This window comes from Canis lupus, chromosome 16 (genome assembly GCF_011100685.1).
Source record: "Canis lupus familiaris isolate Mischka breed German Shepherd chromosome 16, alternate assembly UU_Cfam_GSD_1.0, whole genome shotgun sequence".
Taxonomy (NCBI): domain Eukaryota; kingdom Metazoa; phylum Chordata; class Mammalia; order Carnivora; family Canidae; genus Canis; species Canis lupus.
Window position 1 is genome coordinate 8,574,772 of NC_049237.1, and position 13,203 is coordinate 8,587,974.

The window sequence follows — 13,203 nt, forward strand, 5'->3', positions numbered from 1 at the left end:
ATTGCTGTCAGAACGCCTGCTTTAGTTTTGCCGTGGGGAAAGGATTAGCAGCTATTTCTCCTTCGGTCTGAGAGTTTCACCGTTGGGTGACTGTTCTCCTGGTAGCCTAACGAGAGTAGAATGTTACCAGGCTGTACTGCTTGTGGCAGAATGATTTCTGATTGATTACCTGCATCAGGACTGGCAGGACTAGAGATACCTAGTCAGGGCTTTTCTGAATGTGGTGACTCTTATAATTTGGCATGCTCGCAGGGAACCCTGGAAGCTATGTGTTTGTGGAGGTATTATGAGAAATAGTGGCTCTTACTAGGCATGAAGCTCAAAGCCAGGGGCACCTCCCACAGCTGTCAAATGTGAATCTTGTTTCTTTACCTGAGGTGTCCCTGGGGGAAAGATGGTTGTAGGAACCGCTGCCAGGATTCCCACAGAAGAGTAAGGCTCTGGCAAGCTATGGTTCCTGTCTTCTCACCTTGACCCGCACCAAGGTGTCCTTGAGCTTGAATGCTTCGTGGAGCCTAAAGAAAACTCCCTGAGTGGATGTTGTGGTGCTGTCCAACACAGGGAGCTGTTTTAAGCATACTGTTATATTTGTTATGGTGGAATCCTTGTAAAATTCCTTCTGCTAAAACTACGATGCAAATTCCAAGGTTCTGATCTCTGGGAAGAGTGTGTAAGCCCTCAGTATGGGGAAGATTTGTTCAGGTTGGACCCAGGTTGGACAGGGTAAGATTACAGTTCATTCTTGGTCAGACGTGGAGGTGGTGGGTAATTCACACTACCCAATTGGTCTCATATGTTGTGGCCTCTGCTTGTTTTATTTTCCTTAAGTTTGTTGCCTCCATTTAACTTTGCAGTGCTAATTTTAATACTTAATTTCTTCAAATTTTCTTTAGGTGTTACGAAATGGAAAAAAGGCTAAAAACACCAGATCTTTTCAAATTCCCTTTCTTTGAAGCCATATGTTGGTTTGTTGCCAAAAATTTGCTGGAAACGTTGAAAGGTAATTAATACTCTGTACTTTATGATGTATGATGCTTGTAAATTCACGAAGAGCCCCCAATAGTAAGAAGGGCCCTTTTTTATTACGATGTAGCTGTTGCCCCTGTTTTGTTTTTTAAATGCATGATTTCCCCTGCTATGAACTGTTTTAGCAAATCAGAATCTCTAGTCCATAGTCTTACAATCAGATCTATGAAGAGCAGCATCAGAACAGCACAGGGAGTACTGAAAATGTTCATTTCCTCTTGGACTCTAGTAGCCTGCGCACGTTGTCAGACGTGTCAAGGTGCCTCTTCACAAAGGTGCAATTTAAGCTACGGGACTATTACTATAAGGTGTGTTCCCAAATGTTTGCTTTACAAAATTGAGGGAATGTTTCATATCCTGAGAGCATCATGTGGTGTGTGTAACATTACTGTTAGGACTGTGCTGCTGGTCTGTCCAAGGCACCTGTGAGCACAGACCACCTGAATGTCAGGCTATGAGCCTGTTGAATAAAATGGTTTTGGTGGGAAAGGACATTCTTTTATTTAAACGTAGAACCTATCCTTTTTATGTGGAACTTCATTTTGATTTTTTTTTTAAGATTTTATTTATTCATGAGAGAGAGAGAGAGACAGAGACACAGAGAGAGAAGCAGGCTCCATGCAGGGATCCCAATGTGGGATTCCATCCCAGGACCTCAGGATCACGCCCTGAGCCGAAGGGAGCCACCCAGGCATTTTGATGTTTTTATCTTTGGTTTACTTCTCTCTGAGCAGTCAAGTTGGAGACTGTCACATCTACTTCTTTCCGCTCTTCCGCTTGTGCCCATGAGAATACAGTTTGTCTGGTTTGTGTTGTCTGACTTTCCTAGTCAGTTCATTTATTGTTTTAAGATTTATTTATTTATTTGACAGAGAAAGCACAAGCAGGGGGAGCAGCAGGCAGAGAAGGAGAGAGAGAAGCAGGCTACCCACTGAGCAGGGAGCCTAATGCGGGGCTCGACCCTGGGTCCCTGGGATCATGACCTGAGCTGAAGGCAGAGGCTTAACCGACTGAGCCACCCAGGCGCCCCCTAGTCAGTTTATATATATATATATATATTCCTAGTCAGTTTATAAATAGTGCTACTATTATAATTAACTCTCAGAAGAACAGATATAAGCAGACTAAACAGTAAAGTCTGTTCTAAACATACAGGTTGTTTTTCCATTTAAAAGTTGCACAAGAAGGAAAGGTAAAATGAAAAATAATCAGTAACTTACTTTCCAGGGTAGCATGCATGGAATTAAATGATAAAACTCATTTGTGACTTTTTTCCTCAAACAAACAAACAAACAAAAAACAATAATCTCACTCTCTTTGGAGGGAAAGAAGAATAGGGCTCCATCCCACACCTTGCACCTTGTAGAGATCAGTGTCTTGATATGGTGCAGGTACATATATGTGATGGAGGAAGGGGCCCGTGGATGAAGAGGATTGGGTGCTTTCTCCGCAAGACCAGTCTCTCCAGATGTGCATTTTTATCATGAGTCTCTGACTCACTCAGTGTTTTCAGGTATCGGCGAGGCTGAGCCGCCTCATTCATCTTCAGTTAGTGTGCCTGGGTGTCTTGACTGCAGGAATCTCGCAGTGGACCACACCTAGAGTTGCCATACGTGATTTCCAGTAAAGTACTGGGCAGTAAGGTTTTCAGTCTCCTATCTAAGTAGAAGCCTAGAAAAAATAGGAACACTTACAAATACTTACAGAAACATTTATAAATGTCCTTGTGTTTTGGAAATAAAACCCAGTTACTGAACCCTCCATATAAGAGATTGGCAATTCAGTACTTGGAAAGTTCAGAGCCTTTTTCCATCTTTTCTCTCACTAACATACACCCACCCCTCAAGTGATGCTTTTTCCTAATGTCCAAGAGGGGTTCATCAATCAACTTTTTAGAACAAATTAAGAATTTATCTGAAAGATAAAATTCTTGCAGCCACAAACAAGTTGCTTAGTCTTAGAATAATGATTTAGCCCTTGTTTTAGGCCATTGAGAATTTAGAAATACTGAGGTCTAATTGAAAACATGACCCTATACATTAATGACTTAAAAAATATTACTGTAAAGAGGATATTGGTAGGTTATGTTTTAAAATATTTTTATTTCGTCAGCTGGATCAGTACAGGATAGGATACCTGGCAATACTAGGAGTCAATCCAGTCCCACTAAGACTAGGGCCAAATTGTACTAATTGCCATTATCCTAGGCATTCATCCTGGAAGCAGGGATGGTGGTCTTGTTATCCCATATTAGTTCTTTCATCCCTGATCTTTTTTTTTTTTAAAGATTTATTTATTTATTCATAGAGACAGAGACAGAGACAGAGAGAGAGAGAGAGAGGCAGAGACACAGGCAGAGGGAGAAGCAGGCTCCATGCAGGGAACCCGACGTGGGACTCCATCCCGGGTCTCCAGGATCCTACCCTGGGCTGAAGGCGGCGCTAAACCCCTGAGCCACCAGGGCTGCCTCATCCCTGATCTTTTAAGTTTCCATTGTAGCCTGTTATTTACCAGCTCTCAGACTGTTACAAGGCTTATATGATGGGTTAAATGAGGATAGATTGTATGAAACTTAACTGTGTGTAGTGTCAGTAATAATAAAACAATGAACTAATTTTGGATCTAAGTAGGTAAATTAGCCATTGGACAGAAGTGAAACCTTTTGCTTTTGCTTCACCATGAATTTAGACTGTGTCTGATATATTTTGTGTGAGTTTCAGATGATTTAAAAAACCCCCAAAAAGGTGTGTGCGTTTACCTTTACAATCATGAAATATGTCTTGCCCATAGCTGACTGTATGGACCACACACTACATACATATACACAGTCCTAACAGTTTAAATATTAATTATCAGGGATCCCTGGGTGGCTGAGCGGTTTAGCGCCTGCCTTCGGCCCAGGGCTGTGATCCTGGGGTTCTGGGATTGAGTCCCACATTGGGCTCCCTACGTGGAGCCTACTTCTCCTTCTGCCTGTGTCTCTGCCTCTCTCTCTGTCTCTCTCTGTGTCTCTCATGAATAAATAAAATCTTAAAAAAATATTAATTATCAGGCTCACTTGAGTCACCTACGCTACTGGCTCAGCCTTGACGGTACCTTTGAAACATCCAGTTATTTTTTTCCCATTTCACCATCTTCCCTACCTTCTAGAGAGAACCACTATTCTGACTTTTGTGATAATCCTTTTCTTCAGTTTTATCACCTGTGTCATAAATGATAAAATAGTTTAATGGTTTCCATTTTTAGAGTTCATGTGAATACATCCATACCCACATTGTTCCATGGTTTATCTCTTGGCACTGTTTGTGAGCTTCCTTTTGCTTGGAATATTCATTACAACCACATTTCATGTCATTCCATTTCTTTTTCTTTTTTGCTTTTTATTTCACTTTTTTCCCTTCTCTGGGAATTTGAATGTTACACAGTTTGATAGTTGGTGGTCGCTCAGCACCTGAGGCTAACCCTGGTACCTGCAGAGAGCTTTAACTCCTTTCCCCATTCTATTTCCATTCCCACAGAACTAAGAGAAGATGGTTTCCAGCCTCAAACTTACTTAGTACAGGGAGTGAAAGCACTGCATGCTGCTTTAAAGTTATGGATGAAGAAAGAAGTAAGTAGTTTTCTTTGGAGAAAATCATTGTTGTTTCTATGGCAAGATTGAAAGTAAGAGTCCTTATGCTGCTTTGGCAGCAGTGTGAGTGGCAGCAGTCGAGGGAATGGAAATCACGGTTTTGATAAAACCTGCAGTTTATTGTACAGTGTATACAAATGTGCTGGCTTATGTTTGTATTTATGAGAATAGAGTACCTAAGTATTTCTTTAATCTTTAATCTGGGAAAGAAAGTAACTCAAATATATTTAGCATATTGACTAAAAAATGAACATGTAGATACAGAATAATAATAAATAATTTTGAGCTCACATCTGCTTTCATTATCCCCCTTTTATATATAGAGAAGGTGAGGTTCAAAGAATTTTATGTAACTTGCCCAAGAATACTTGTAGATCTCGTACTAAAGTTAGGTCTCTGTGATTGCAAAACCCATACGTACTCTTATCCATCTGCTAGACTTTCATAAAAATGAAGGAAAAAGGAAGTCAAGGTTCAAGCAGGAGCTTTCATTTTCACTAAAATGTGCTCTGTTTGCTTTTGAATCCTACTGCCTCCAAGAGGTCATCCCAGATCTCCATTTGGAATCAGCATGTCCTTCCCTTATGCTTATGTAGCATATTTTTTTTGTGCCAGTGTACTTTAAAGTCTCTAAAGTAATATATTCCTAGCCCCTTCACTAGGTTTATGAGCTGTTGAAGACCAGGGACTTGATATGTTAATTTCTCTCTCGAACTTTACATGCTACTCTTTAATAAGTGATAAATACGTGAGCTGATGGAAACACATTTCCATGCTAATTTTTTGAATGGCCATTTGAAATAAAAATCCTGCTCTTTAGAGATATTGGAGACAGTTATTAATAGGTTACCCTCCCAATAATTTTTACTTTTTTACTTGTTTCACTTAATTATCATTGCTGTGTACTCACTAGAGCAAGGCAGGCACTGTGGAAGCATTCAGGAAAGTGAAAATCATGTTTTCCAGTGTCAGAGACATCACCTAGATGACAAGTAAAGGCGTAAACAGATTACAAAACTATGTAACAAGATAATAACAAAATATATGTTGCAAAAACTGTGTAATTTGCTACCTGCTGAAGGGTTTAGATAAGTTACGCTCAAACTTGTGTGTTGTCAGAATATTTTAAAAAATAAACTCCCTGGATCCTTCCTGAGAGATACTGGTTTAAAAGATTAGCGGTGGGATCTGAACCTGTTTTTAACACACTTTGTAGGTGATTTTGATGCATAGTAAAATCCATCAGTAATAAATAATGTTAATTCATGACATTTGAAGTGCTCTTTTAAAAGCATGATGTTTGCATTTATCTGTTAACCTTGTGCCATGATGAGAAGCAGCTCAGCATAGTGGTCAAGAGTGTGGATTCAGGAGTCCGATGTTTGGATTCAGATCTCAGCTATGCTACTAATAAACTAGTGAACCTTTGTGCTTTCATTCCCTCAACTATAAAATGAGAATAGTAGACATAGTGTTGTTGAAAGGATTAATAATATGTAAAGCAAAAGTAAAAACTAGTATATTGAATGAAAGTTGTTGAAAGGATTAATAATATGTAAAGCAAAAGTAAAAACTAGTATATTGAATGTGTCTAAAAATATTAAAATGTTCTTCAATACCAAAGTTAATATTTAGAAATAGATATAAGGAATAATGACAGTAGTTTGCAGTTGGATAGATATGGCAACTCACTGATGCCTCTGTCCTATGATAGGATCTTTTTCCCTAGTAAAGAAAAAAAGTTTACAAAAATTTACTCAAATTAGACCTCCCATAGGAAATAGGACCATTTTAGTGCCTGTATTCCCACTTACAAATCCTTATGTATGATGGATTAAATGTTGGACTTAATTAGTTACTTTACTAATTATAGTAGTAAGAATTACAGTAGGCTTTGAGGGATAGAGTACAGGGTTATTTCTCGGTATAAAGCAAAATTCACTGAGAGACAGTCCATTAAAGCTAAGAGGATTTTATAAGTTAATAAGGATCTCCTTAAAGAGTATTGTACCAACTACATGAACTCTGCGACCTGGCTTACTGTATTTTGTTATGTCTATAAAATCTAGAGAATCCAAAATTTGTTTAGTAGATTGTTTTTTACCTACTATAGTGTAAATAACTTTTATCTTTGCTAATCCAAATACAGCTTGTATCTGAACATGCCTTTGAGATCCCAGACAATGTCAGACCTGGACATCTTATTAAAGAACTTTCAAAAGTAATTCGAGCAATAGAGGTAAGAGTGGAAACTATCATCTGAATGTTTGGTTACTGTCTACTTCAAGAAGCAAATAAATCTGCCATCCCATTACATACATTTGAGAGCCCTTACTATGACTTAGCCCTTACTAAGATGATATAGAGTGAGCTGCGTCTTGGAAGGAGCCTTAGGTTTTCAAGCTTCCAAAGTACTATGGAGAAATTTAGAGTATTGTATCCTAATGAAGTAATAAGGAAGCAGTTACTAGTTACTTATTTCTTCAGCTTACTCCAAGAATAAGAAACACAGCATACACAAAATTGCAGATCCCATTTATTTCTGCTCTGCAGAGATGAATACCTGTTAAGTAATTAGAGGGGGAGAGAAAATGTGAGGTGGTGGGTGAGTAGAGCCAGGTGAAGGGTGTTTGGAAAGATGGAATGCTAAAAAAAATTAAAAGAGGGATGTTCTTAGTGGTGTGAGGCAAGGAGACCCCCTTGACTGAAGTAGTAGAACAACTTGGGTAATGCCCTTTGGGTTGGGTAAATGCCCTTTGACAAAATCGCATAAAATCTGAGATTTAGGTGTTTTAATTTATTAATTAGGAACTATTCTGGGTATTAAAGAAAGGATTTTAATTAAAGTAATTCTTCAGGAAGGTGCTTCTGTTAGTGTCTAGCTTGAACTGAAAGGAAATTAAGTGGAAGAGTGGAGGCTAACTGGTAGTTTCATAGTTTAGATAAGGGCTGTGTTTAGAGAATAGATAGAGGTGTACATCAAAGAAATAATGAAATGCTGTGTTTAATGTTCTTGGATAGAATATTTTATATAATCCTCAATGTGTTAAGATACGGTAGAAAAATAGTTCCTATTTTTTTTAATAGTTCCTAATTTTAAAGAGTGGTAGTAATTGCATAGAAGTAGATTTTTATTTATTTTTATTTTTCAAAAGATTGTATTTATTTATTCATGAGAGACACAGAGAGAGAGGGAGAGAGAGAGAGGCAGAGACACAGGCAGAGGGAGAAGCAGGTCCCATGCAGGGAGCCTGTTGTGGGACTTGATCCCGGGACTCCAAGATCACGCCCTGGGCCAAAGGCAGGCTCTAAACCGCTGAGCCACCCAGGGATCCCCCATATGAGTAGATTTTATTTTTAAATCAAAAGTCACAGATATAATCTTAAATATATGTTTAAATATATAAATCTCATATGTGATAACCAAAACTAAGAATATACTCAATAAGAAAGGTCTGGAACTATATGAAAAAAGCTATAAATCTTTACTAAGGGAAATGAAACAATAGTTAAATAAATGTCATTTCTGAAATATGTTAATTCCAAGTTAATATTTAAATTGAAAATGGTAAGATATACCTGTAAGAATAATTGAGCAAAAATAGCCAACAAAGTATTGTTGTTGTTTTTTTTAAATTGGAGGGTTGACAGTACAGAAGGCAGCAAAATGGCTGTAGAAAAATGTGCAAAGAAAATAAACAGGTATATCATTAAAGAAGAAGTAGAAATGCCAAACATATAAAAATATGAAAATGTTCTCAGTGTATGAAAAAGTATTCAGCCACATTCTGCCAGATGATTTCTGATTTCATATGATCCTTTATCTAATTGGCAGAGATAAAATTCTATATTCTTGTCCTGCTGATTAGCAGGTATATATTAGTTTGTGCTTTCTAAATGGCATATCCTTTAATTGGGCATTTTCCCATTAATAAAATAAGATTCTAATTAAATTTGGTAGATTGGGGGATCCCTGGGTGGCTCAGCGGTTTAGCACCTGCCTTTGGCCCAGGGCGTGGTCCTGGAGTCCCAGGATCGAGTCCCACGTCAGGCTCCCTGCATGGAACCTGCTTCTCCCTCTGTCTCTGTCTCTGTCTCTGTCTCTCTCTCTCTCAAATAAATAAATAAATAAATACAAATCTTTAAAAAAAATATTTGGTAGATTGACCATACCTGCTTACTGCTCTCACCTCTTGGAACTAAAATGATAGTAAAAGAATAAAAAAGATATTCCTGAAAACAGAATAACACAGATGAAGTCTAGCACAGTTTTGGAAGCTGGAAGGCAAATGTACAAATGGTCACCAACTTGGCATGCAGAGAGAGGCCCAGAGGTAGGTCTTTCTTATACAGGAGAACATACAAAAAGCTCAGGAATTAGGGATGCTAGGACCCTCTGAATATAAGAGGAGAGGTCGGATTGAGAACAGGATTGATAACAGTTCTGTTTAAGAAATGAATTGGTCTCCAAATCCCTATCTTAACACATGCGGAAAATTTGATGTTTAGGTGTTTGAGAGGTTGAACTTGAGATTGGACTTTGAGACACTGAACCCAGCTGAGAGACATCAAAACAAGTACCATACTGAAAACAAGAGGGTTAAGTGACAGTCTACATAGTGAATGATTCTTTTTCCACTTGACTCTCCAAACACTGGCACCTGGCCTATACCTCCCAGTATAGAAGATCTACTCATAGTGACTGTACCCTTCCGATGGAACAATGCAGGCAGCTTCCTACAGTGAAACCCACCAGTTGCAAAGCCCTATTCACACAGAGCTCCCCATTAGCTTTTTTCTTTTTACATTCAGTGAAATGCAGAGATCATAAAAGGACAATTTGAGTTTTGACAAAAACTGTGTAACCAATAGTGCAGTTGAGACCTATAAATCACTCTTGTCACCCAGAAAGTCTTTTCTCCCCCTTCTAATCAGTCTTACTACCGTGAGCTACCACCATTCAGACCTCAGTGGCTCTCATCATAGATTAGTTTGCCTGTTTTTGAATTTCAAATAAAGGCAGTCTTATAGTATATCCTATTTTTGTGTCTGGCTTCTTTGAACATAATGCTTTTGAGATTCATCCATGTTGTTGCATCTGCCAGTAGTTCTTTTTTGTTGTTGTTGTTGCTGAATGGTATTCCATTGAATGAATTACCATGATGTGTTTTCCATTCTTCGGTTGATGGATATTTGGGTCATATATACAGATGTGGCTGGTATGAATAAAACTGTTATAAACAGCCTATGTCTTGTGGTAAACATGGGGTTTCATTTTTAGGGGATAATAAGTACCTTTGGAATAGAGTTTTCAAGTCATATGGTAACTGAATTTCCACTCTGTAAGAATCTATTTTCCGAAGTGGTTGTGCCACCGTCAGCAGTACTTTGTAGGAATTGTAGTCGTCGTGTATTCTTGCTTGTGTTTGGTGTTTTCTGTCTTTTAATTTTTGCTTTTCTAGAGAGTATGAAATACTATTTCATTGTATTGTTAATTTGCTTTTTCCGGAAGACTAATGATGTTGAGCACCTTTTCTTGTGTGTGGCTATTTGTATATCTTTTCTTATGAGGTACCCGTTTGAAATTTTTGCCCGTTTAAGAAATTATGTTGTTTTTATTGATTTGTAGGAGTTCATTATGTATCTTGGACACAAGTTCTTTGTTGTTTGGTATGCACGCATGCATTCATATATGATGAATATAGTGAATATTTACTCAGTCTATGGCTTGCCTTTTCATTATCTTAATGGTGTCTTTTTATGAGCAGAAATATTTAATTTTGAAGAAGTCCAATTTGTAAATTAGTTTTCTTGCTTATAGTTAGTATTTTTTAGTGACCTCCCTAAGAAACCTTTGCCCACCCCAGGGGTTGAAGGTACTTTTTTTGTTTTGTTTCTTCCTGTAAACTTTTACATTTGGATAAATAGCTAATCTTGAATTTCTGTGTGTAGCATAAGGTAAATTTCAGGCATTATTTTCCTCCCATATGTTTATCTAGTACTACTGTATCTTGACACCATTTAGCTTTTTAATGCTTTTTCTTTTAAAATGCATGGAGAGTGCAGCCCGGATGGCTCAGCGGTTTAGCGCCATAGAGCCTGCTTCTCCCTCTGCCTGTGTGTCTGCCTCTCTCTCTCTCTGTGTCTCTATGAATAAATAAATAAAGTCTTTAAAAAATAAAAATAAAAATAAAATGTATGGAGAGGGCAGCCCAAGTGGCTCAGCGATTTAGTGCTGCCTTCGGCCCAGGGCATGATCCTCGGGACCTGGGATTGAGTCCCATGTCAGGTTCCCTGCATGGAGCCTGCTTCTCCCTCTGCCTGTGTCTCTGCCTCTCTCTCTCTCTCTCTCTCTCTCTCATAAATAAATGAATAAATCTTTAAAAAAATAAAATGCATGGAAAGCCAAGAAGAATTTTGAAGACAAAGACCGAAAATAAAGAAGGAAAATATTTGAAGGAAATAAATAAGTTCTTTAGACTAAAACCCAAATATAATTGTTATCAAGAGAAAAGAGTACATAAATATTGCCTCCATGAAAAAAGAAAAGGCAGCTATAACAAAGGAACATTGAAAAAAGAAGGAAAAGGGGTTCTTAGAAATTAGAAGTATAATAGAAACAATATTTCGTAAAATCGTTGGAATATAAAATTGGGAAACTCTCCCATAAAGTTTAAAAAAAAAAAGACCAAGATAGGACAGAAAAATTCAAAGGTCATTTTACATAGTCACTATGAAAATAATAGGAGGTCCAGAAAGAGATAACATAGAAAACAAAGAGAAGATTATCAGAGGAATAAAGAAAATGTTTTAGAATTCAAGGGCACATCTTCCCAGATGGAGAACCCTATAGAATGCCGAGTACTGTGGGTGAGAAAAGACCTATGCCCAGGTACATAGTGGTTACATTTTAGAATACATGTAATAGAATATATCCTAAAAGGCATTATGCAAGCATGAGTGGTATACAGAGCATCAGGAATCAGAATAATACTAGATTTCTTAACAATGACATTGTAAACTAGAAGACACTAAAGCAAAGTCTTTAACATTCTGGGGGAAGAGGGTAGTAGGAGGGATATCAGCTTACAAAAGTTTATATTTAGCCACCTATAAATTAAATATGGTGAAATACAGATGTCGGGGGTGGGGGTGCCTGGGTGGTCCAGTTGGTTAAGAGGCTGCCTTCATGGGATCCCTGGGTGGCGCAGCGGTTTGGTGCCTGCCTTTGGCCCAGGGCGCGATCCTGGAGACCCGGGATCGAATCCCACGTCGGGCTCCCGGTGCATGGAGCCTGCTTCTCCCTCTGCCTGTGTCTCTGCCTCATTCTCTCTCTCTCTCTGTGACTATCACAAATAAATTAAAAAAAATAAATAAATAAAAATAAATAAATAAAAAAGAGGCTGCCTTCAGCTCAGGTCATGATCTCAGGGTCCTGGGATGGAGCCCCAAATTGGGCTCCCTGCTCAGTGGGAGTCTGCTTCTCCCTCTCCCACAGCCCTTCCCATCTGTTTGTGCTCCCTGTCTCAAGTAAATAAATAAAATCTTAAAATATGAAAGAGGCAACATCTCAAAAAATTTACTTCCCATGTACTCCTTCTCAAGAAACTCTTGGAGTGCTATTCCAAAAGAGAGGAAATGAACTAGAAAAAAAAGCTCTGAAATTCTTGCAACAAATCTGGATTACCCAGGTGGGCAGAGAGCAGTGAAGAAAACAAAGGCCCCGCCCTCATGGAGCTGAGAAGGAAGAGGCTAGCCATAAATATTTTAATGTGTCTGTAATTGACAAGTGCTATGAAGAACAATACAGAAGGAGGAAAAGATGGGGAGTGACAGCCAGAGATGGTGGTGGAGGTTGCATTTTTAAATGGTAGAGTGAAAGCAGGGCAAGAAAGGTTTTTGATGACCTGTGCAGGCCCAGAAAGAAAAGGGGTTCTTGGAAATTAGAAGTCCAGTCCAGGATAGAACAGGCGAATGAAGGGCTCCATATTTGTTGTTTATCTGAAATTCAGATTTAGCTGGGCATCTTGTACTTCAGCTGGCATTCCTGCCCCGAAGGGATGTCTCCAAAGAAAAGTATAAAATTGGTAGATTACCTAATGTGTTTGAATGTTTGCATTCTTCCAGTGGAGAATTTGGGATCAACTAGTGATAAATACATAGAAACAAAGCAGATAGAGAGTGAGTCAATTATAAATTTAAGGGAAAATCAAAGTATAAAAGACAGGAAATACAGTAATACATTACGTGGCACTGGATTATAAATAGTTTTTACTGAGTTCAATTTACTGAAGGACAGGAAGTATGTGTACACTTAGGAAAAGTGTGAAAAGATTGAGACTTCATCTTGCATAGTAGGAAATCAGTAACCTCTAAAGCTGAAAGGGTGCTTGGCAGGCTCAGTCAGTAGAGCATGAGACTCCTGATCTGAGGGTTGTGGGTTTGAACCCCACATTGGGTACAGACATTACTTAAAAAATAAAATCTTAAAAAATAAAATAAAACTGAAAACCAAGAAATAACAGTTAAAACATTTTATTAGAAAT

The 13,203-nt window shown here is 38.3% G+C and overlaps 1 protein-coding gene across 1 annotated transcript in view; it reads left to right on the forward strand.

The window, feature by feature from the left end:
- The window catches only part of KDM7A (lysine demethylase 7A), an 81,425-nt gene that overhangs the window by 50,757 nt on the left and 17,465 nt on the right, over positions 1-13,203 (forward strand). The window contains exons 9-11 of the mRNA XM_038559409.1: positions 894-1,000; positions 4,545-4,636; positions 6,807-6,896. Coding sequence (XP_038415337.1) covers positions 894-1,000; positions 4,545-4,636; positions 6,807-6,896 — 289 coding nt within the window. The remainder of the gene's footprint in view (positions 1-893; positions 1,001-4,544; positions 4,637-6,806; positions 6,897-13,203) is intronic.